This window comes from Gymnoscopelus microlampas (assembly GCF_963454915.1).
Source record: "Gymnoscopelus microlampas genome assembly, chromosome: 8".
NCBI lineage: Eukaryota > Metazoa > Chordata > Actinopteri > Myctophiformes > Myctophidae > Gymnoscopelus > Gymnoscopelus microlampas.
In genome coordinates this window covers 50,011,347-50,035,800 of record NC_139945.1, presented here as the reverse complement: position 1 = coordinate 50,035,800, position 24,454 = coordinate 50,011,347, and the positions used below count along the sequence as shown (strand labels likewise).

Below are 24,454 nucleotides of genomic sequence, written 5' to 3'. Positions count from 1 at the left end.
ATTGTACTTTCTTCTATAAGATTTTTAAAGCATTACTATAGGCCTATGTTATTATTAATAATTCAATCAAATTATTAATCAGAAATAATCAGCATTTGTTGAAAATAGCAGATCTACAAGTTCAGTTGTGAACAAATAAGGAGTAGTGTAAAATAGGGTGAAAGATAGCGGTGAAATATAAATCATTATTGGTAATACGATACTTTTGCACTTTGATGATTTCGACTTCAGGTCTTTTACTTGAAAAATATTTTTTTTTACACTGAGAGCTACATGTAGGCTATACTCAAGTGTTGTACAATGTTTTGGCATTTTTTACTTTACAGGAGTATTTCCAATTTTCAGTACTTTTACTTATAGGGTTCACGCCCCATGGAGACAGGAACTTTTCTGCACTATGCCCCGTAGACACTCCAAACATGTACAAATTGAAAATAAATGTACTTACCCCCAAGCCCCAAATGTTAACTGTCTCTACGTGGTAGTAGTTTAATGTAATAATCCATGTCTTTCAATAAAGAAGTGTTTTAATGCGGTCTGTGGCCGAACGCCATTTTTTCACCCTCGTTTACTTCCTGTTTACATTGAGTGTAATTCCGGGTTTCACCGGATGCGCCCGGTCACTACCCGTCACTACCGCCCATTGGGAACTTCCGACAGAATCGGCCACAGACGGCATTAAAACACTTCTTTATTGAAAGATATGGATTATTACATTAAACGACTACCTCGTAGAGACAGTTCACATTTGGGGCTTGGGTGTAAGCACCTTTATTTTCAATTTGTACATGTTTGGAGTGTCTACGGGGTATAGTTCTGAAAGTCCCTGTGACCATGGGGCGTGAACCCTACAACTGTCGTAGATTGAAAACGTCAGAATCGTCTACGAGAGTTGTATTCTACAGCTACACTGGTGGTATTGTTACTTTTACTTTGTAAAAGAAAATCAGAGTACTTTCTTCCACCACTGGTAGAGTAGGGAGGAGGCTGCAGAGATCCAACGGATTTGGGGGGAGTGACTCCTCACAGAGAGACGAGGAGGAGGGGGGTGTTTAGAGTATAAACGGAGTGCTTTGAGCAACTAGTGTCCTCATGGTGAACAGATCACCCTGCTGGCTGACACACAGAGGAAAAGAAGTGCGCAAGAGGCTTTGGTTGTAACTTGCGTCCCACTGCGCACCTGTTGTCCCCAAAATGATTGTTCTGATCATCGCATTATCAGTGTTTCTGCAAGCCGCGACCTCGGCCCACCTCAATGATACGTAAGTCTGCAAACTTTTTTTTTGTTCTGTTTTTTTTTTTACTGGCCAGTAGGCCCGTTAACTTAAGACAAATAATTAGCTGCGTTTGGGGAAACCTTCCCAAAGTCTCTTTGGTGTGACGGTGTGCCACAGTGCGTCAGTTTAACCGTTAATTAGCAGTGTTATCGCGACATGTACTGGCAGCACCCAGTGGTGGAAAAAGTAGGCTACTGACATTCTTTTTACTTAAGTAAAAGTAGCCTATCAATACTGCAATGTAGAAGTACTCTGTTACAAGTAAAAGTCCTGAATTCAAAGTTTGAATCAAAATGTACAAAGTAGCTACCAAAAGTAGAAGGTAGCCTACTCATTATGCAGACTGTCCCAGTTTTCAAATGTATAGAATGTATAAAAAATCTTTTGAAAAATAGCAGATCTACTAGCGATGATCATGATGTGAGGCATTGTGAGCTTGTAGATCTGCTATTTTCAAATGGCCGAAATGTATACAAGGGCTGAAGTGGTTAACGTATATTTTGTAATAGTAATCAAAATCTACAAAGTTACTAAAGTGTTCAAATGATTTTAGTGGAGTAAAAGTAACATTTGCCTCTGAGATTTAGTGGAGTAGGAGAAGGTGAAGGAAATACTCCAGTAAAGTAAAAGATACCTCAACATTGTACTTAAGTACAGTACTTGAGTAAATGTACTTAGTTACTTTACGACACCACTGAATATAGAAGGCCTCTTTAACCGACAGACTGCAGGACACCCGTTAGTGGCCTCGACTTTTATGTAAGCTTAACGGGAACAAAACGCTAGCTGTTTATGCTCCTGAGTTTTTTGTTTGTTTGGTTCTTTGTGAATCACATTTCATTTATTGTCAGAGATAAACAAATCCTTCTTACTTAACTTCATGGCATCATCATGGAGTGGCAGGTCAAACATATGGCTCACTATCAGTGGTTCTCAACCTTTTCAGGCCGTGACCCCCAAAATAATCATACTTGAACTGGGCACCCCCCCAAAATAATCATAGTTGAACTGGGGACAGGGACCCCCCACCCTGACAAGCTCTTGGAATGTAGGAGTTGAGGCAATACATTGAGAATATTGTGAAAATAGCAACAACTCACAACGCCTTGCTGTGAGCTTGTAGATCTGCTATTTTCACACATTTTTCTCTCTCTTATATTATTTGACAATTTGGCCAATGTTTGACCAGTTTTTATTGTATGGTTTGTTGATTACTTTTGATGCAGTAATGGTCTTTTTCTTTTCTCTTTTTTTTTTGAGGTATTGAAAATGTCTTAAAAGTCCTTAAATCATGTGGGGACCCCTTGCGGGTTCCCGACCCACACTACACCACTGCACTACTGCACTAATCATCATCATACAGCAACTCCCTGGCTAAGACTGCATCACTATATATTCTCCCCCAGCACCACCCCAAACTCAATTAAATGTGTCCTCCTTCTGTGAGCTGCATGAGGACATGCAGAATTAACCTCCTGGTGGCACAGTTCAGAGGAACGGTCTGTCCAGCACACTGATTTAGATGGGTTTCCAGGCAGCTTACACAGATTCAACGTATACAGGGCCCTGTTGCTATCACAAGGCACCTCTGCTTTGACCTGTCTCACTATGCTTTTGTCAACTTAAATAATATCTCTTGTCGCAACTTTTTTTCCTGCACCTGCAGTATTTATGCGGTGACGGTGAGCTCCCAGGTGAGAGGGGGGAGCTCAGAGATGCTGTGTGCTCAGATCCACGCCCCCACAGAGCCCGTCACACTCACTCTCACCCTGAGCACAGAGTCTGCAGGCAACATCACCATTCTGCAAGAGGCCAACATCGACCAGGACTACTACCGCTGTCTGCCCTTTCAGGTGTGTGTGTGTGTGTGTGTGTGTGTGTGTGTGTGTGTGTGTGTGTGTGTGTGTGTGTGTGTGTGTGTGTGTGTGTGTGTGTGTGTGTGTGTGTGTGTGTGTGTGTGTGTGTGTGTGTGTGTGTGTGTGTGTGTGTGTGTGTGTGTGTGGGATGTGTTGCGGGGAGAGATTGCTGCATAATGAGATACACATCCCACAAAGTTCCCATGTGCAGGTTTACACAATGACAAAGACACGTAGTCTTCCTATTAATCTATGTCCACAGATGAATATTAGTATCTTCTTCAGTTTGACCTTTCTATTAAAGCCCACGTAAGAAATTCCAGCAGCAACCTAATTTCCCAGGAGCGCTGACAGTGAGAGTCAATGTTAATGACTTTGCGGCTTTCTAACACCCTGCTGCTGATTACGCAACAGTCGATCCTTGTTCCCTATCGACTATAATGAGCCATTTATCCAAATCAGCTCTTATGCACGTTTGCTTCATTCTGCAACTGTCTGATCTGGCAATTCTGCAGCGAAACAAAGGCTTCTTTCTGTAGCCTCGTACCTGCATTCCAAATCTAAAAGGAACCCTCCCCTCACAGTCGCCCCTCACTGATCACAAAATGGTTCCAGTCTCTGTTATGCAATAGTAGTTGCATTAGCGAGTGAAAACATATGCCACAAATATGTTCGCTTTGGGAGAACAGTTATTGTCTCCCGTGGCTCCAGTGGTCTGTGGTTACTCAATATCAGTACACTATGCAACTCACTGGAAAAGGCTGTGCATTGATTTGCTTCTACCAGGAGGTGCATTGATTTTGCTAGCAGTGATTACGAGTAGATATTCTTTCGCTAGCATTCACTATTAAATCTATAAGGGGTTACTAGCAAGCACGCTGCATCAAAGATGATAACACAGGACCAAGGCAGGCCGATGTTCCTTACTCTGATCTGGAGCAGTGGTTCTCAAAGTGGGGTCTCCCATGGTGCCCTTGAGGGCGTTCCAGGGGGTCCCCCGCAAAATGATTGATAGTTAGGAACCAAAGGGACTCTTATAATAGTGTGGCCTAATGCATACCAAACTGGGGGTCCTTGAAATTAAAAAGTTCGAGAACCACTGATCTAGAGCTTCTGAATGGAACAAGAAACCTACAGTATAGAAACTAAAATCACGGCCAAATCAGGGAGCTTTAAGAGAGTAATAAACCCTGGCTGCCAGAAAAAGTTGTTGTGTAATAGGTGGGCAGTTAAAATGGATGTAATTGCAGATTTGATGGTGTTTACTATGTTGATATCATTGGGTAGTCTGTTCGCTGAGTTGTGCCTAGAGACTAGAGATCTAACTACACACCACATGTTTATGTTGTTGTGTAGCCATCCATGTGTTCATGTTGCCTCCACTGTTATTGCCTACCATCAAGGACATGTCAAACATTATTTTGAGAGATGCTACATCCTCCAGTTTTTTTTCTTTTTTGGCTATATTTATGCTTATTCAACCTGAGATTAAGGTAAAATAAGAACTGAGATTGAGATTTAGGGCTAGAAAAATGTTTCACTCATAGCTTCATCAGGTTTGCCAAGGTTTGCCAACGCATTCAGGAGTTAAGTGCTCCAGGCTTATTGTGGACAGTGTTTTGGCTCTCTTGGTCCAAATATTATATCCTACCATATAAGCTAGCACCAGGAAATACACATGTCCTGCTTTTAGACCGCATGTTTTGTATTTTGTATTGTGTTGGCCATTATAAGAGACACTTACAACACATCTTATTTTGATGTTTCTAAATGCTGTGTGTGCCGCTGTGTGGTATTGCAGGTGCCTGTTGTGAGCAGCAGTGAGGTGGCTACCATCCACGTCCTGGTCGAAGGAGCAAACGATGTGATGAGCAAGATGACAAAGGTCCTCATCCAGCCACCAGCCTTCATCAACCTCATCCAGACGGACAAACCCATCTATAAACCTGGACAGACTGGTAACTACTTAGAGTAGAACTGTGTTTGGTTCATGTGGTCATTTTTACGCTCTGTTGTCAATCTCTATTCTTTTTATTCATTATTTTACGAGTATGATGTATCATTTTTATTAGATATTCAAATAACTGTGCAAACAGTTTCTTCTTCCCTGTCTGTACCGCTCACCAGTCCAGACACATTTGCACAATGTTACACCTTACAGATAGGCCTACCATGTCTGTATTGTAGGCTTAGTAAAGTCATTTGTATGTTCTGTAACGTATGTATGCCAGGATGCATTGTAGAATTTGCTGTTGATTAGCCTCTGAGACAAACTCCTGTGATTGTGTTTCTAATGCCTGATTATGATCTTTATAGTCCAGTTCCGGATTGTCTCTCTCAATGCTGGTTTCCTTCCCATAAATAGGAAGGTAAGACCCCCCCCCACACACACACACACACACACACACACACACACACACACACACACACACACACACACACACACACACACACACACACACACACACACACACACACACACACACACACACACACACACACACACACACACACACACACTAAATAATGGAATTTTCAGTTTGATTTGGCATGATTAACTTGTAATTAGTGACATTTTGACTATGGAAACAAGGAAGGAGGTCTATTGTGGGTCATGAGAGTGGGAGGTAAAAAGGGAGGAATGTTTGTTGACTTTAGGAGCACTCGGGTGTGAAACTCTGTGTGGCCGTAATAAATATGTCTGTCTAAGTTCATTTGGCACACATCACGTTTGACCCCAAACATCTGAATCAATAGTGGCCCAGTGCCTCCGAGTTTGTAAAGATTAATATCTTGGTTGAAAACGGCACAGTTAGAATGAAATCCCTTTTTAAACCCACCATGCGATAGGTTGAGCTTGACAGCATGGATGAATAAAGTGTTGTGCCATTTTGATGAGCCAGGCAAACACAATAAAGTTTTAAAATATGTGTAGCACAGACCAGGATCACATGTTTGTGGGTTTTAGGGGGAGGGGTGGAGGACTTATTTATTTTTTATATATAAATTGTGTTTTTCAGACAGTTAGTATTCACTCAATAATGGCTTTCTTTTCTTTTCAGTTCACAACAGTGGAGCTTCAGGTAAGATTCTTTAACAATAGGTGTTGCGCTGAAAAGTGAAAACCATCAAATCCAAGTGAGGAGTGATTGGCTAGCAAGAGGCTGTGAAAACTCCTGAGATAAAATGTGCAGGCTTGTGTTCCATCTGCCTACAGTCCTCCGGTGTAAGAAATCATATCTATGATTATCAGCTTCCAATGAAGCCCTACTGCCAAGTCGATGTTATTTCGACCAGCTTGAATGGCTGGTGTCCAGTAAAACATCAGGGGCTGTACATCTTCTGATTTTTATGCCGTTTATTTGCATGCAACTGGGATTCAGAATGGAAGTAGCGTTTCCATCTACATTGGTTTTCACCTTCTCTTCCTGCACGGGTCCAATTTTGAGAACCCGTGCCCGCCCCGCCCGTCAATAATCAGATCTGTAGAACGACCCCGTCACCCGTGATTATTTCAAAATACGAACCAGAACCGCCCCGTCTGTCAAATAATGGACCCGTTGTCTGCCCGTTTCCCCGTGAGGACATGCAGAGTAAAGATGACATACAGACGGAGAGTAAAGATGACATACAGACAGTCACTCAATTTAAAAGTGTGTTGAAATGTGTTGAAAAAGATAGCAGCCTTCAACAATAGCACTACATTCAGTGGTCAGGTTTGTTCAGAAATCAAGTGAAGACGGAGGAGCATTAGCCACACGCGCGAACGTGCATATACGCACTACGCATGTGTCGTTGTTTACATTGTCAGATGGTTTTAACTTGAAGGTTTAACAGGATGTTCAATGTGTTTTTGTGAGTTAAGATAACTGACCGGCGTGCTCCATGCCGTTGTGTTAAGTTACACAAGTGACGATGTTTGGGCGGAAACAGTGCTCTCTGATTTTCACAATAAAATGTTACCCACCCGCGTTTAGTTCAGTACCGCCCGTCCCCATACCCGTGAACTTATAAAAGTATATTTTTCACCCGTCAAACGCAGGTACCCGTCGGGTATCCACGGGTACCACACCCGTTGCAGGACTCTGCTCCAGACCATTGCCTTGGACCTGCTTGCCAGCAGGGATGTCTGATAGTTATAAGTTGAACCAAAAATCTAAATCTCTTTTTACTTTGTGCATAGGACCCCACTGGCAACCGCATTGCCCAGTGGCTGGACAAGACGGCGTCCAGTGGCATCCTAGACCTGTCTCACCCCATGAGCCCTGAAGCAGCTCAAGGATCCTACCTCATTACAGCATGGACAGATAAGGACGGAATACAGATCTCTCACAGCTTCGACATCAAGGAATACGGTCAGTTAATTTATGTATGACGCATGTTGAAGGTAATATTAACACTTATGTTAGCTTTCATGATAATTTGTTGTTCTGTGTTTTAGTTTTGCCTAAATATGAGGTGACAGTTCACCTCCCCAGTGTGATTTCAATTCTGGACGAAGAAGTGACAATGAAGATTTGTGGAAAGTGAGTGTCCCCAGAGCTAATAATGAATTGCATTTTTATAGCGCTTTCCAAGTGCTCAAAGCACTATGGACCAATATCAAACATAAATATCTGAAAGAAGTATTTTCATTCAAATTATCATTTGAAACTGGAAAACAAAAACACCTCCTTAAAGTGTCCTTGTTTCATTATCTTTAGTAATGCTTGCTCACTCAAAACTCACAAAAAAAAGGAACAAAAAACTGCTGAATAATATATATGTTGTTTTTCTTCCAGATACACATATGGCAAACCAGTCATTGGCGTAGTTACGGCTGTGCTTTGCCGAAAGGCTTTCCGTTATTACTGGCACTATAACAAGCAATCTGACATCTGTAAAACTTATGACCTGACTGTAAGCATTCTGGAGCATGGCTCTCAGTTTTTCTTTGATTCCAGTGGTTGTGATCGATTCATTTTAATTCTGTGAAAATGTGCAAGTAAAATACACTTATATAACTCATACTGTGGATAACACATTAAATATAATGAAATGCTTATTTTCAATGGTCCTCTGTCTATTATACAGTAAGTAAATGTGACATGGCAACAGCAAACTAAGAATAGACCAAAATATCAAATAATACAAGTTAAAACTGGAAATCCAAAATATTTCTAATATAAAAATAAAATAAGCACCCAAATTGGTTAAATAAAAAAACATATAATGAATTACTTCTATAGACTTAATGTTTCCCATAAGAATGTTTTCACATGATAAAATAAAATAAAAAGCCTCTTTAGACTGCTTATGTATTTTTCCCTGTGCTGGCATAATTAGGTTCCTTTTATCTTCTAGACGGACAAAAGTGGCTGTGCGACACAAGTTGTGAACGTGGCAGATTTTTCTCCGAACATCCGATCATTTGATGACAAGTTTATCGTAGATGCTGAGATGGCGGAGAGCGCGACCGGTAGGTTCAGGGTGACGGAGTGAATGTACTGTGCACTCAACAAGTGGCTGTCTTGCAGTGGTGGAAAGTAACCAAGTACATTTATTCAAACACTGTACTTAGGTACAATTTTCACTTTTTATTTACTTAAGTATTGCCATTGCTTGATACTTTATACTTCTACTCCACTAATTCTCAGAATTTAATATTGTACTTTTTACTACATTACATTTATTTGGCAGTTTTTTATATATATTATGGAAGTATTTTCATATTGTGGTATTGCTACTTTTACTTAATCACTTAAACCCTCTTTTCTTAGAGAAATGGACTTGAGGTACAACTGTACTTGGATCGCCTTTTCGCATCTAAAATCTCTTTGCCAAAAATAGCAAATCAACAAGCTCACAATGTTGCGTTGCAACGTGTTGGGAGCTTGTAGATCGGTTATTTTTGGCGAATGTTCCCCCCAGAATAGGCATGCTAGAGTTCAAGTGTTTAAGGGTTAAGAAAAAAATCTGAGTACTCCATCCACCACTGCTATCTTATAACACTCAACTCTTTCTCCTCTTCCTGTAGGGGTCATCCTGAAAGGCAAGGGCTCGGCCAGCTTCACCAGTGACATCAGAACCGTCACTTTTGAGGACGTGCCTGCAGCTTATAAGCCAGGAATCACATTTGAGGGAAAGGTAATGATGCCATCTTAACCACTTTCAATGGGGTCTCTCCATCTTTCCAGCTCTTTAGTAAACTAAATGTTTAGGTCAGGGAACCATCCTATCCATCCAATCAGGTGACAGAACTCATACAGGATACAGGATAAATAAGTGAAATTGGAAGTGATGAAACCAAGCAATTTGTTCCAGTGTTAAACATTTTACTTTTAACAGTTTTAACCAAAAAACATCACAGCGCATTTAACTAAACAGATTTCCGGTATGATGGTATGTTTTGTTTTCTCCTTCTTCTCTTGTTGGCACAGTAGATCAAAGAAGTCACTGAGCTGTAGAAAAATGTGTACCATTGATAAACATGTTTCTGTGTGCAACAGAAGATGTGGCTATTATTTTCTTATCTCCATTCAGGTCAAAGTGACCGGTCCAGATTCCACTCCTGCTATCAATGAGCCTGTGTATGTGTTTGCGCACTGCCGAGGCCCAACAGAGAATTTGACACTGACCACAGACGACAAAGGAATGGCTTCATTTTCTCTGAACACCACCCTCTGGAAAGACAGAGTGTCTCTACAGGTTGGATTCCAAACTAATCCTTCCTTCTTTGAACTAATATTTTATAATGAAGGGTCCATTATTTTTTGTGTGTATCATATTTCTCTATTGAGAGACGGTAGCACACCTCGTCAGCGCTCCCCTCTCGTTGTATCCCTTCTAGTCACCTTTATTTGATAGATGCTAGATATATATATATATATATATATATATATATATATATATATATATATATATATATATAGACGTATTTGTCTTTGTTATTTAGATTACATTTTTGCTTGACCACAAATATTAATGTTATTTAGATATCATGTTATTTAGACAGATGCTAGGTTTGATGCTTATTTACCCTTTCGTTTATGGTTCATGCAGTTTACTCTGATTTCACACTTGTTAGTCGCTCTTGATTAGGGGCCATTTACTAAATGCCTGAATTGTAATTGTAGCACTTTAAACCTGAGAGGGAGACCGTCTTGGGGTGGGGTTTGAACCCAGGCCAGCAGATAAGCATCTGTGAAACACAATGCGAGGCCATAAGCCGTTCCAAACTCTCATCTCTGAGAAGCAACACGGGTGCATACAAACTAGGAATAGCCAGACACACTAGCAGTTTCTTACCCCCTGTTCAGTTGAGTTGAACCAGGCTTAGAGTCACTGGTTTCTCATCACTGCCATACACTTCTAACACTGCTCATACGTGGACTTACCCTTAAATCCTTTAAATCGTACTCTTATATGTATACCCTTTCTTCTTTCTTTATGTTGCTGTATATTTGTTTTCTACTACAGTATATGTGTGAGAGCGGTGCACCGGGTCAAAATTTGGCCTGGGCCGCAGCGTGGCGGTCCAGGCACCCTAGGCTGCAATGCCAGCCTGGCAGCGTGTCGCGGGTTCGAGTCCCGATCCCGACGACTCTTCATCTCTCTCTCCCCATTTCCTGCCAGTCTACTGTCCTATAAATAAAGGCATAAAAGCCCCCCAAAAAATCTTTAAAAAATAAAGTGTTTTTGTGTGTTTGTGTTTCAACAGGCAAGGTCTACGAGTGAAGAAGAGGACGTGGCTTACGATGGCATGCGCAAGCCCAGGTACAGGTCAGCGCACATGTCCCTCACAGAGTTCTACTCCAAGAGCTGTTGCTTTGTGAAGCTCGTCCAGGCCAGTGAGCCCTTCCTATGTGGTGAAGATGTTTCTGTGCACGCCGAGTACATCATCCAGGGAAAGGAACTCAATCAGGGACAGACTGTCCTTAACTTCTTCTACTTGGTAAGAGTACAGAGTTGTACTTCGTTGCATGCGGGTGTCAGCCCTGGAAATAGCGGATCCACAAGCTCACAACAAGCTCACGATGCGCTGTTTGCGAGCATGTAGATCAGCTATTGTTGGTGAGCGACACCAGCATGCAACCATGTATAAATCAGGCTTACTGATGATGGTGAAATAATTAATTATAATTGTGACATGCTGGCTCTACACATGAATACTGGATTCAATGCTGTAAAATCGATTGATCGATCGTAGGAAATATACAAACAATGTGATCAAATGGATGGACTTATTAGCTTTTTGGCTCTCGTGGCAGGTACTGTAGATTAAAGAAATGACCAGCCAGGCGGATTTGTCACCAGCCAAAGATATTTTGGGGGGTACATTGTTAATATTACTATATAATACTCTCATAGGCAATTTTCAATGAATATTATGAAATACAAGAAATATTACTATAACTTTCAGTGGACTGAAGGAAAACCTGCAAACTCAGGAGGGGTGAAAAAGGTGACAAGTTCCAAAATCAAACCCCTGTTGGGGTCTCTGAAGAAAATATGAAAATGCTTAGAATTGTTTCTTTACAAAATCGTGAAGTGTTGTTAGCTTGTAGATCTGTTCTTTTTTGGCACGTGACTCCCTTTCATGGTGCCAAAACAGACAGGCAAACACACAGACACACACATAAGTGTGTCTCGTATAGAAACGGTGCACTGCTTTTCATGAAAACGGATACAACAGGAAATTGGCTCCTATTCTTTTGTACATGCCAGTATTGGCTGAATGTCTGTAATTTACCGGCCTACAAGGAAATTTACACGCAGTTGGCGGGTGTGCATAATGTTTCCCGAATCCCGAATGAAAGGAATCAGAATAATAGGGTTTGTGCGTGGAGCGTCAGCATGCACATCACATGCACACGTGGACTGAAGCATCCGTTTACTAGCAGAATCTGATTTATCTTCTATGTTGCTTCCAGTTTCATACTCCTGAATAAATAACAATAAAATAGAATTGTTCAACTCATTTCTTGGCAAATGTCCAACTTTGCTTTTATGTGTTCATATGTCTGTCATTTGCACTTCCAGGTGACATCCAGAGGTGGAATTGTACAGCATGGACAGGTGCCAGTGAACGTTACAGCAGGAGAAGGTAATAAAATGTTTGAGTGTTTACCTAATCTGTACTGTATGTTTTTTATAGTTATGTTTCAGTTTGTACTAATCGTATAACTGTATTCTACTACCGGCATTTCTTTTGCCAGTGCTAATGTACTGTTAACCAACAATGTCTTCCTAAATCCACAAGGTCGACTAATCCTATATCCAGTGACTATTATTCATCTCAGCCAGGAGATTCATGCATTCAGCCCTTGTGTGTCTGTGTGTGATTCATGTATTCAGCCCTTTGTCTGTGTGTGTGTGTCTGTCAGCATCATATTCCTTGTGCACGCTGCCAGCAGGACAAGGACCTAAATTCCGGTCAACGACAACTGAAACTTCTTTGTGAATTGAGTCTCTCCGACTTAAGGGATACAACTAATACTGGCATGCAATTCGCCGGCACTCACATCTTCTCTGTATAAAACCAGGAAATGGCAATTCCTCAAAGTTGCAATGTTGTTAGTCTATCCATGTCAGACATGTTTTTTTCAGCGAATCTCTTAGTTACACCAACATTGTGTGATGTAGTTTTGTTCTTATTGGTGAAGAATATAAAGATATTTGTCCGTTTAGAGACTATAAAATGGCAACTGCCTTGCAGTCCCTAACTTTCTCTCACAAAGGACTCACAAAGCGAATGTAGTGCAGCCGACACATTTTAAATTGCAACCTTTGATTGACTGGTCGTACAAATTTCGGACTATGTGTACAGATCATTTGAATGACAGAAATCCAAGAGAAAGATGGAGGAAGATATACAATGAACGTGTATTAGAGAGACAGGAAAGCAGACAGTGGAGTGCCACTTTCACGGCTGTACAGTACATGGCGGAGATTTTCTCTCTACTCGGCGCACCTTTCTAGTTTATTACATTTATTTAACAAGATGCAAATTAAGTTTTAAATGAACAAGTTCTAACTAAGGCTGTGACTGTCTCCTGTGCTCTTTGATGGTCCAATACTAGGAAAGGCTAACTTTCTCTCTTCCTTTACCTTCCTCTCTGTTTTCTCTGCTCAGTGCCAGTGAACGAAGGGAAATTTCGTGTGCAGCTGAAGCGAACAGCTGATTTGACGCCATATGCCCAGGTGGTGGTTTACACCATCCTGCCCGCTGGGGAGGCTGTAGCCGATAGCAAGGACTTCCCCATTGAACTCTGCCTGAGGAACAAGGTAGGCTCTTGTATTGTAAGACACGGAATTCCTCCTAAAAACCCATTAGCTACACTTCAGATACGTAACTCAGGAGGTAGAGTGGTTAGGAATCGGTTCGACCCTCACTGCTGCTCCTTGATGAGCTGGTCAGTGCCTTGCATGGCTGCCTCCATCACCATCGTGTGGATGCATTTATGAATGTAACGCACATTGTAAAGCACTTTGGATAAAGGCACTACTACATAGATACAAATCATTTATCAAAACACAAGCTAACAAATGTTCAACCGTGATCTCTGCTGTGCAGGTGTCTCTGGAGTACTCGTCCGTTCAGGCGCTCCCAGGAGAGAAGACATCTCTGAACCTGAACGCTCAGCCAGGCTCGCTGTGCTCCATCCGAGCCATTGACCAGAGTATCTTACTGTTGCAGCCAGAAAATGAACTTAACCTCAAATATGTATGCATCTGTCTGACAAGTATCTATTAAAAGTATCGCACAATGCAGCTTCAATGAAGAAATGTGAACAATCCCACACAATGTTTGTTTGCCTGAACCCCATGCTATTAGATCTGTCAGTTTTATAGCTGTGTGTGTCTCTCTGTGTGTCTGCATGTGATCATAGGTGTACAACCTGCTGCCCGTGCACAAGCTGACTGGTTACGACTACCAGGTGAATGATCATGAACCGTACCTCTGCCTCCCTTCCGTACTGGTACCAGAACCTCCCATATTGGAACCAGAACCACCCATACTGGAACCAGAGCCTCCCATACCGGGAGCTGAATTTTCCTTACCAGAAGCCTCCGTATTGGAACAAGAAGTTCCCACCATATTTGAGGGTCCTCCAATTTCTGTGGATTCAACAAAGATCAAAAGCGGGCGATCAAAGCGTTCGTATTACTTTGGGCCAACCAATGAGAAGAATGATGTGTATGGAATCTTTAAGGTTAGATTGGGCCTGAAGAACTCGATTACGTTGAGTTCTCAGCTTTTTTTTGTTTTCCAACCTGTGTCACTGCTGTACATTGATTCCAGAGGCACCATGGTGCATTTTCAAAATGTTAAGCTCCTCTTGAACTGTTACTTGGTTAAAAGTGGTGTTATGACACACCCACTTAGAATCGATAGTGAGAATGACCTACTGGTCCATCTGGTTGCCTTACTGTTGCAATTTCAAACTACGGAATGTTAAATTAGCCATAGGGAGACTGTGAGGGCCCTGAGAAGTTCCTTCTTGACCATCTTGCATGGATGCATATAGAGCGAACAAGTTGTAACTTTGCCTTTTTTTTTTGCGTTTTTCAATTTGTTTTTGACACAGAATACAATAATATACTCAATACTTTGTAAACTTGACCTTTGGCTCAGTACTTGGTCTGCTCTTTTTTCCCTGTGCACCAAGCCCCTTCGCCTGAAATAGCCGATCTACATGCTCACAACGCGTCTGCGACGTGTTTTGAGCTTGTAGATCTGCTATTTTCAGCTGATGTTCCCCCCCAGAATAGCGATGCGAGGGTTCAAGTGGTTGATGTAAAAATTCAAAAATAAAGTCCCTATCACAAAAAGATTTGGCGGCCCCCCTGCAGTATCTCTGAGGACACCCAAGGGGTCCCGGATCCCCTGTTGAAGACCCCTGCTCTATACTGTATACTGTAGGTCATGATATCATTTTCGGACGATAATGATTTAACGGTTTAACGTTATCTGACAGAATATTTGGTATAGAATATTTGGCGCCAATATGATGAGAACCACTATCTTTCGGTGAAAATAATCGCAAAAGCATAATTTTGCAATTATATCTGAGATACAGCACCACTATGTCCAGCTCTTTCTGAGATACCACCACATTCTACTTAAATCCAGCTCTAGTAAATCCTGTATAACAGGTTTACTTCCACTGGTGGAAACTGGTATCGGTTGATATGACTATGGAAATGATCGGTTATTGGATATCGGTCAAAATGTCAATAACGTGTCCTAATCTAGTCCTGCAGCTGTGAATAAAAAGGAGCTTTTCATTTCATGATCAATAATGATTGAATTATGCACCTGTACCTGAACCATGGCTACAAAGATTCCTGCCCTCTAACGATGACTGCTGTACCTTTTTTCTTTACAGGAAATTGGAATTAAGCTTGTGACCAACTCGGATGTGAAAAAAACATACAACTGTGACATGAACTTTTACACAGGTATGTATGTCCCTGACACTGACTAGATCCATGAGCACACAATACTGTAGTTTACTGTGATTATTCAGCTCACAGTGGTGCTGCGGTTGAAACGTTTTTTGTATGATGTGCGGTGCCCACGTTTCCCACCATTCAGACGGAAGGTTGCGACACTATTTTCAAAAGATGAAATAAAATGTCAGGACCATTTTTGGTATTGTGCTTTTTGAATACAGTTTCGTAGCTTCAAAAAAGATTCCTAACTACCAAACGCCATGCAGTTATTTATTCTACACCGTATAAACACACACATGATTTTATAAAAGAAGGAAAACAAATCCACACTAGCAAAAAAATACAAACACAAATCATATATTATTACTGATTATTTGATCAAGATATCCATGCTCAGGTGTTTACATGGCAGTCACTATAGTCAAGGTATTGGAATCTTAATAAGGTTAGGATCAGGTTAACTGCTGTTATGATTAAGGGACTGACATGTATCTGCTTGACTCAGTACATATATGTGTTGAATCACTCATTTGATACCATGGCCATCAACTACTTTATGTGACCAGAAGATATGAGACATGGAAACATGGAAAAGAACATGCATCTCGTATCATTGTGCACAGTCTATCTGATAAAGTAGTTGATGTTCATGGAATCAAGGGTATCGGTATGTGCTTACGCAAATGTGAGTGATTCAACACATGTATATGTACTGGGTCAAGCAGATAAATGCCAGTCCCATAATCATAATCATAACAACTGCTTACGTGCATGTACTGTGTATTATGTATTGGCATCACTATCATAGTCAGGATACCTTAACCACTTAAGCACAATGTTTTGCACGTTGTGAGCTTGTAGAATGTGTGACATTTTTGGATTTCTTTTGTCTATAAATATATGACCGAAATAGGGACACCTATTGTGACCAGTGTTTGGTAAAGTTACTTTTTTTCTAAAGGCTTTATTTTATTGAGGTTCTGAAAGGGGTAATTACTAATGTTGCTGTTAAAATGAACTTGTGAAGTTACAAAGATTACTGCCATTAAAAAGTAATTTGACACCTTACAGGAACTACTGAGAAAAGCAACTTCTTGGATTACTTTTGCGTTACCAACAATTTAAGCCCATGCGATTTCTTGTGCAAGTTGCTATATTGTCCAGAGAGAGAGGAGGCTACTCAATGAGCCTACTGTAGGTTTATTGACCGTATCGTCATTGCATAGCCTAGTCTACGGCCCATAATTTTTAACTCTGAAGTGTAATAACATGAATGACATACGCAATAACCCCTTTGCAGCGCTTTACAATATTGTTTGGTAAGCATAAAATCCAGTGCATTTGATGTTCTTACTCCAGTCCTTTCACCAACAAATTCAAAATAAATTGAATACTTCCACGATGTAAAGGATGACCTATCTGCCTTCTCTGAATCTCTGCCATGTCACTGCTAGCTGAATGTGCATTGCACAATTACGCATTGACACGCACACCTGCAACTTCTGTGCCTTGTCAAGGAGTAGGAAATAAACAAACGGCGCTAATCTGTTGGATGAATTTTCTTTTTCATTTGTGGCAACAGAAGGAACAGGGAAATCGTTTTTTTTTAAAAACAGATTACTTATATGAATACTTAAGTAAGTAAAACTAATGCGTTAGTTACTAGAAAGGTAATCCGATTACAGGTAGTCCAACGCTGCTTGTTACAGTACATTCCTTGACTGGTTAAGTGTCAATCAGCTTTTTTCCTTTAATATATGAAGAGTATGAGAGTCTGGTGTCTGGAGACCCTGCAGAGCAAGAGGAAATGGCATTTGGCCAAACAGATGATGCCTCACCACCTAAGAAGACCTTTAGAACATACTTTCCTGAGACCTGGATCTGGGACTTGGTCTCTGTTGGGTAAGTGTGCACTTTGTAACACTGTGATTCAATATGTGTCACAGATTACGTAGACTCACCGATCCCGATGGCATTCAACACAATGCAAGTGGAGACCGCAGCAGACACCGGATCTTCAAGACTTCACGGGGAGTCGAAGGAAACCGTCAGGACTCACTTCCCTGAGACCTGGATCTGGGATCTGGTGGCTGTTGGGTAATATTCAGTAGCTCTCTTTATTCAGCAAGGACGGATGCGACTTGACATTATTAACACTTTCAGTGTTGATATTGTAATGCCACATCTGCTGTCTCACTACTTGCAGTGTTAATCTTGTTTTAGAATAGAATAATTGTATTGGCAGTTTAAAAGAATCATAACAATGTCACCATTTAGAAAAATGTAGATTATACACAAAAAAAAGCCGAAGCTTGTTTCCAGATCCTTTGCATTGCTCCATGCCCCCATTTAAGACCATAAAGCTGTTTACACTCAAAATATGGGTGTAAACTGCTTAGTGAATCGGGCCCAATGACAAATATAGCGATGTCCTCCTGACAGGCTGGACAACATTGAGTGGAACATTTTATATATAATATTGATCTCATCTGAACAAGTTACTTTGTTACACAAAGGAGAAGTATATCTTGTTTTTTTTATCTTGCCGATTGTCTCCTTCGTTAAAAGTGAAATTATATAATTTCAATCAACTAGAGGGTGCTTGTGTTCAGTTCGGTTTTATTTTCAGTTCCTTTGGACAAGTGTGTGTGTGTGTGTGTGTGTGTGTGTATATATATATAATTAATGCATTTGGTTAATATATTTACAATAGTATTCATAATAATCATAATAACAATCGAAGTGTCAATCATAACAATTGTCCAAGTCCCTGAAAAAGGGTTTGGGAGAAGCATTAAGCTTGTCGAGCCCAACCCCTAAGCCAAATTCCAATACCGAAAATCTCGGCCACTCACTCACTCCCACTCAGTCACTCCGACCTCGAACCGGAAGTAGTCAGATTCCAGTTGTTCATTTGCTTCTTGGAGGAGGCGAGTCGAGTGGAGGAGGCGAGGAGGCTCTCCGCTTCTGCATTGAGCGAGTGTACATGAAGTGTACGCTCGAGCTGTCTCCACAGCTCCTCGCGGCAGACTTCCGCATCACGTGTACACGTTTTTTTTCCCCCCTTCCCCCGTGACGTATACATGGTCCTCCTCCACATGTGGCCATACAAACAATGCTTGAAACCCGAAACCATGCCGAAAACATGCCCCCCCCCAACACGCCACTGGCTTTATTGCGTTGTATGATATAAAGCATAATACAATTATACATTGTAATATATTGTGCACACTTATTCTGTCTCAAAAGCTGATAGTTTCTCTTCATGCATGCCTCAATGCAGTGCACGGACTACTATAACTGACTGTGACAAAGATTATGTTAACATTGTTAACTTCTGGGACGAAGAAAAAGAAAAGAAAACGGGTGGAAAACGGAACGCTCGTCCTAAAACACACTGCCCCATTTTTTTTCGCGGGCTGAGGCTGCCGGATTTGACCCGGGGCGAGGATGTTTTAGGACGAGAGGTGCGCGAGCAGCGCGATGGTGAAGAAGGACCCGCCGATATTTTATTTTTGCTTGATATTGTTTGATGGCGAAACAATCATGACTGATACACATGAAAGACGACCCTTCACAGCTAATAGAGAATTTTACATTTTAATAATCGGTTCAGAATGAGTACGGCTATATGTGAACCTGTTTCTGCTATAAATATGCATCCACCGTTCTGCGCGCCCCTCGGCTGCGACGTTTCCTTTTTGCCACGCATCTACACTTCATGGAGTACATTTTTGTACTGGGGTTCTGGGGCCTGTACGAGAAAAAAGAGGGACAGGTCAGGATTAAATTCATAAATGTAAGCTCATCCTGGCGCTTCATTCACTATTTCAGGAATAAATGACTTTGCACAACAATATTAACTAAAGATAACGATGTGGCCATCCATCCACATTGATGAATTGTCTATTCTTATATTCTGTATTATTCTATACCTGCATATTATTCTATGCATGTATATTTTCATCCACGGCTCTGGTCCAGCTGTGTGAGACATCATAACTGATCGCGGAATTTGCCGTCGCTTTGAAATGACGCTGAGTGCATTCCGATCCTTTGAGGGCAACCGGTCGACCACTCCCTCCTCGCAAATAATCCTCGGCTCCTCGCAGGGGCAGGGCTTAGGCGCGAGTGGAGGAAGCGAGGAGAGTAAGCGAGTGACCGAGCTTTGGGGAATGGAATTTAGCTCTAGTGTCGAGCCCAACCCCAGTGTTCATGTGGTGCAACTAAAAACTGCGTAACATTTCTACTGACTACTATGCTAGGATAAAATAAACTGGATATATCTGTAGGAAATGTTGAAAATAATGTTTTTTCTCAACGCAACTGAGGTAGCTTGTTTTGAAAAGTTCACTCCACGATGGAATCACAGACTTGCTTTTTTACCCTCTACGCAAAATGTCTTTGCCAATCCACAAGCGCTGTGAGCCTGTAGATCTGGTATTTTCTCCGAACGTTCATGCAGAATAGGGATGCTACGGTTCATGTGGCTAATCATTAATGTGTTTGTCCAAGTACAGGGTATATGGGGTCCCACAGGGCTGTGTCTTGTCACCCATCCTCTTCTCCATACACACAAACGAAATCACCTGCAATAACAACAGACTGTCACTTTTTAAATATACTGATGACATTGCCCTAGTGGCCCCCCTGACAGAGGAGTGCTCCCTGTCCACATACAGGCAGTATGTGGACACTGTGTGGTCCTCTGGCTCAAGGAGAGCTCACTTGAACTGAGCATCAGCAAGACCAAGCAGCTGTGTTGTAGGGGCGCTGGGCACCTGATACCTGTCTGTGGACCACTCGGGCTGGAAGGGCAGGAGGGGGAACCGGTTGAGACCTTAAGTACCTGGGCACCTTTCTTCCACACAATATGTGGACGGTGTCTACAAAAAAGACAGACAGGACATTTTAACTGCAGTATACTTACTGGTCACTCATCGAATTGCATTGGGTCCTGCGGGTACCACGGGATCCCTATGCAGTGCTCTACAGAGTACCTCTGGCCAAAAAGAAAGCTCACTGCAATATCCATTTTTTTTTTCTTGTTTTAATGCAGCTCTGCTCTGCACTCCTGCTCTTAATTATACAAAATGTGTGTTTTTTCTTTTTTTAAGTTTTTTTTTTTTTGTCTGTCATGAGTGTATGTATTTTAAATTGTTCGGGAGCCCCTAACCTAGACAATTATCTATCCCTAATAACGTTTTTTGAATCTTGAATTTATGTAGTTAAAATACATTGTTGGTTTGTGCTACAGAGACACTGGATCATTGAGTTTGGAGCAGATGGTTCCTGACACCATTACCAAGTGGGCTGCTGGGGCCTTCTGTACATCGTCCTCTGTAGGCCTAGGTCTGGCTCCCAACACTGCACTGACCGCCTTCAAGCCATTCTTCATCAGTCTGACCCTACCCTACTCCGTCATCAGGGGAGAAGTGTTCACACTCAAAGCTACGGTGTTCAACTACCTCTCCACATGCATTATGGTACGTCTAGAGTACAAAACTTAATTTACTTTATTTTCCTTTACTTTATTTTCCTTTCGGAAGTTCATTTGTGCAGTAAAAACAACATTCAGACACGATACACAGATGCCCAGATCAAACTGGCCTAAAAATATGGCTGTCCTCAAATTACAATTGGACTATCCCCTATCAGCTTGCGCCCCAGAGAGCCAAATGCGCTCCCTCAGTGGGCTCCACGGAAGGAGCCTGTGGGAGTGGCATCCTCTGCCCCCCACCCCTCTTTTTCTGTAAATATATCTTTTGCTGCTATTGGTTTTGTACTGAAATGTATTGTATGCCTTGTTGATGAATTGAGTACAATGGACCACAATGGAAACAAACCCCCTGGAGCTTTTTGTGTTATCCTTTTAGCATAGCTTTGTTGACTGTACTACCGTACTGTTAACACACTTGTTAATAAAGTATTCAATCAATCAGTCAAAGGCCACCCATTGTGATGCTGGATTTCTACAATGTGGAAAGGACTTGCTGTTTTATTTATATACTATTTTATTTATATATTATGTTACTGACTTAAGTGTTTTTTCTGTTGTTGCGTTCTGTGCAGGTGCAGGCCACTTTGAGCGAATCGGATGACTACACCGTCAAACAGTGTGATGGCTGTGTGTATACCCTGTGTCTGTGTGGGGAAGAGTCTCACACATTCAACTGGATTGTGACACCTACCGCTCTGGGTGAGTCACACTATTCACTCTATTCACTTAACTCAGATCTACCCAGTTCAGCCCTGTAGAAACACATTTCCCTGGGACAATTTGATGTTCAAAACATTCTTTTGAAACTCCTCTCCTCTTTGTTCATTCATTATGGTAGTCTCTTAACAGCACATAGTGTGCTGTTAAGTATTTTATGGTTTCCTTTGTTAATGGATCATCAAATATTTGATTTGGCTAGCTGGCAGTGAACAACGAGTCAGCGATGCCAAGTGAGTGTTGGCACAATGGGGAAAAAGCGAGAGAAAGTAATTTATCTTTGCCACAAACATATACAGGACAGAGAATTTGGGCATATTTTGAGCATACCTGTAGTTGCGACTGGTGATTTAATCATGATTCATTAATTAATAATCTGTCATTAATCTGATTATTTAATTATTAATCCGTCATTAATCTGATTACATTTTAATCATTTGACAGCCCTAAAATACTGTGTGTGTGTGTGTGTGTGTGTGTGTGTGTGTGTGTGTGTGTGTGTGTGTGTGTGTGTGTGTGTGTGTGTGTGTGTGTGTGTGTGTGTGTGTGTGTGTGTGTGTGTGTGTGTGTGTGTGTGTGTGTGTGTGTGTGTGTGTGTGTGTGTGTGTGTGTGTGTGTGTAAATATGCAGTGTACTGTATATATATATACACACACACACACACACACACACACACACACACACACACACACACACACACACTCTCTAGAGGTTCGTGCCGCTATGCAGCCCTCACATCTAGCAGACATACTGTCTTCTTCAGTGATTTCTATTTCCTACAGTTACAGCACCTCCACACCCACATAGATGTTCAGATAAAAACAGAATCTCTTTCACAGGTATGTAGTCAAGGTAGGACCCGGTAAGTCAAGATAACTGGTGTGAATCATGCGTGCTGACAGCTCAGTCCCTTGCTGCTGCCTAAAGAACCAACTTGTTCTCCTAACGTTGATCTTTGCACGGCCTGAAACCCAAGGATTTCAGGCTGTCAGCCTCCATCAACGGAGATGAAGACAACGATCTGGGATGAATACCTGATTGCACTTTGCCCCCCCGCCCGTCCTCTGAGGAGCGCTGACAATCACTTGTACTAACGAGTCAGGTAGTCTCTTTCTCTGACGAAATGCGAGGAAACCTCTCTTCTCTCCAGAGGGGGCAGAGATGTGTAGTTGTCCTCTATGATCGTGATTGAAGGAGGTTAGAAGGTAGGATTTGAAGGAGGGTAGGAGTTAGGGGAGAGGAGAGGGAACAAGTGAAGGAGAGGGGTGTTAGGGGGAAGTTTTTTCATTCTTCTATTTTACATACCCTGACTGTTTTTACATTTGGTGGTTTTACATAAACCATAATGGCTTGCAGCTCTACATTTTAATGCTTGCTGGAAAAGCTGTCCTGCCAGTACCTGAATCCAATTTGAGCTCTAATCCCTGTCTCATTAAAAAGTGCTCACACAAACATACAGTTTTTCCGTACATACCTCTGTTTGTGTCATGTTTTTCTTCCAGTATATTGTTAATGTAACGCTAATTTGCTAAACCAGATTAAATTATGGAGACTACTGTAGCATGTAAACTCAGCTAATATATACATATATGGTGGCCATAGATATGTTGTATTCGTTAATTAGTTCCCATATGGTGGACATAGATACGTAAAGTAGTATTCGTTTTGTGTCAGTTTTGCCTTAATTCTCAGGCTCATTATTTCCCATTAAACTCCAAACAGAATGAAAACAACTTCCCAAGATGTCAAGTTTGGTTAATGAAGGTACTCTATAAAACTATCCCCATGAATGCAATATGCGCACTCATATTTTATAAAGTTAGACTAAAATATTTAGTCTGTTTTGAAATATTCAATTCAAATTAGGGAAATTGGTGGAAAAAATCTAAAAGGTAATACAAATTGCTGGAGGTAATTGCAAAACACACCGGGAATGGAAGAAATGAGCTGGTATTTTCCATACGTTAATAAAATATTAGGAGAGAGAATGAGGGTGAGTTGCCATGGTGAAACAGAAAACGGAGACTGAGGAGAAAGAGGGGAAGGAGAAAGAACATGGAAGACTTTAATCCATAAGGAGGGAAATGCAGATTAGCCTAAATACACAGATTGAATGACGGGGTGTCAGCAGAATGAACCGTAATCAATAAGTGTGTGTGTGTGTGTATGTGTGTGTGTGTATGTACAGGTAAGGTGAGTCTGAAGGTCAGCGCTGAGGCCCTGAGGACAGAACAGCTGTGTGGTAACGACATAGCGACTGTCCCTGAGAAAGGACAGAAGGACACAGTGATCCGCCCCCTGCTTGTGGAGGTCAGTGTCTGAAAATAAAATAAAATAAACACTTGCACACTATAGGGCCCAAATTGTGTGTGTGTGTGTGTGTGTGTGTGTGTGTGTGTGTGTGTGTGTGTGTGTGTGTGTGTGTGTGTGTGTGTGTGTGTGTGTGTGTGTGTGTGTGTGTGTGTGTGTGTGTGTGTGTGTGTGTGTGTGTGTGTGTGTGTGTGTGTGTGTGTGTGTGTGTGTGTGTGTGTGTGTGTGTGTGTGCGCATTTGCGTGTAATGACTTCTCATTTGTTTGCATCAGTCTGACAAACCGTTGATTTTTTTCTGTTACAATTTTGTTTACAGTCCAAACATCATACTATAGATAAATACTTAACGTACTTT

General features: G+C 41.5%; 1 protein-coding gene across 1 annotated transcript in view; it reads left to right on the top strand.

The window, feature by feature from the left end:
* The first annotated feature begins 1,106 nt into the window (after positions 1-1,106).
* The window catches only part of LOC311050147 (alpha-2-macroglobulin-like protein 1), a 40,814-nt gene continuing 17,466 nt past the window's right edge, over positions 1,107-24,454 (top strand). Inside the window, exons 1-21 of the mRNA XM_084064116.1 lie at positions 1,107-1,262; positions 2,944-3,130; positions 4,935-5,091; positions 5,450-5,502; positions 6,196-6,216; positions 7,317-7,488; positions 7,575-7,659; positions 7,915-8,032; positions 8,477-8,591; positions 9,150-9,259; positions 9,656-9,820; positions 10,833-11,066; positions 12,155-12,218; positions 13,248-13,399; positions 13,689-13,838; positions 14,005-14,328; positions 15,505-15,577; positions 17,518-17,668; positions 20,829-21,057; positions 21,644-21,770; positions 23,977-24,098. Of these exons, the coding sequence (XP_083920242.1) occupies positions 1,195-1,262; positions 2,944-3,130; positions 4,935-5,091; positions 5,450-5,502; positions 6,196-6,216; positions 7,317-7,488; positions 7,575-7,659; positions 7,915-8,032; positions 8,477-8,591; positions 9,150-9,259; positions 9,656-9,820; positions 10,833-11,066; positions 12,155-12,218; positions 13,248-13,399; positions 13,689-13,838; positions 14,005-14,328; positions 15,505-15,577; positions 17,518-17,668; positions 20,829-21,057; positions 21,644-21,770; positions 23,977-24,098 (2,877 nt within the window). The 5' untranslated portion in view covers positions 1,107-1,194. The remainder of the gene's footprint in view (positions 1,263-2,943; positions 3,131-4,934; positions 5,092-5,449; positions 5,503-6,195; positions 6,217-7,316; positions 7,489-7,574; positions 7,660-7,914; positions 8,033-8,476; positions 8,592-9,149; positions 9,260-9,655; positions 9,821-10,832; positions 11,067-12,154; positions 12,219-13,247; positions 13,400-13,688; positions 13,839-14,004; positions 14,329-15,504; positions 15,578-17,517; positions 17,669-20,828; positions 21,058-21,643; positions 21,771-23,976; positions 24,099-24,454) is intronic.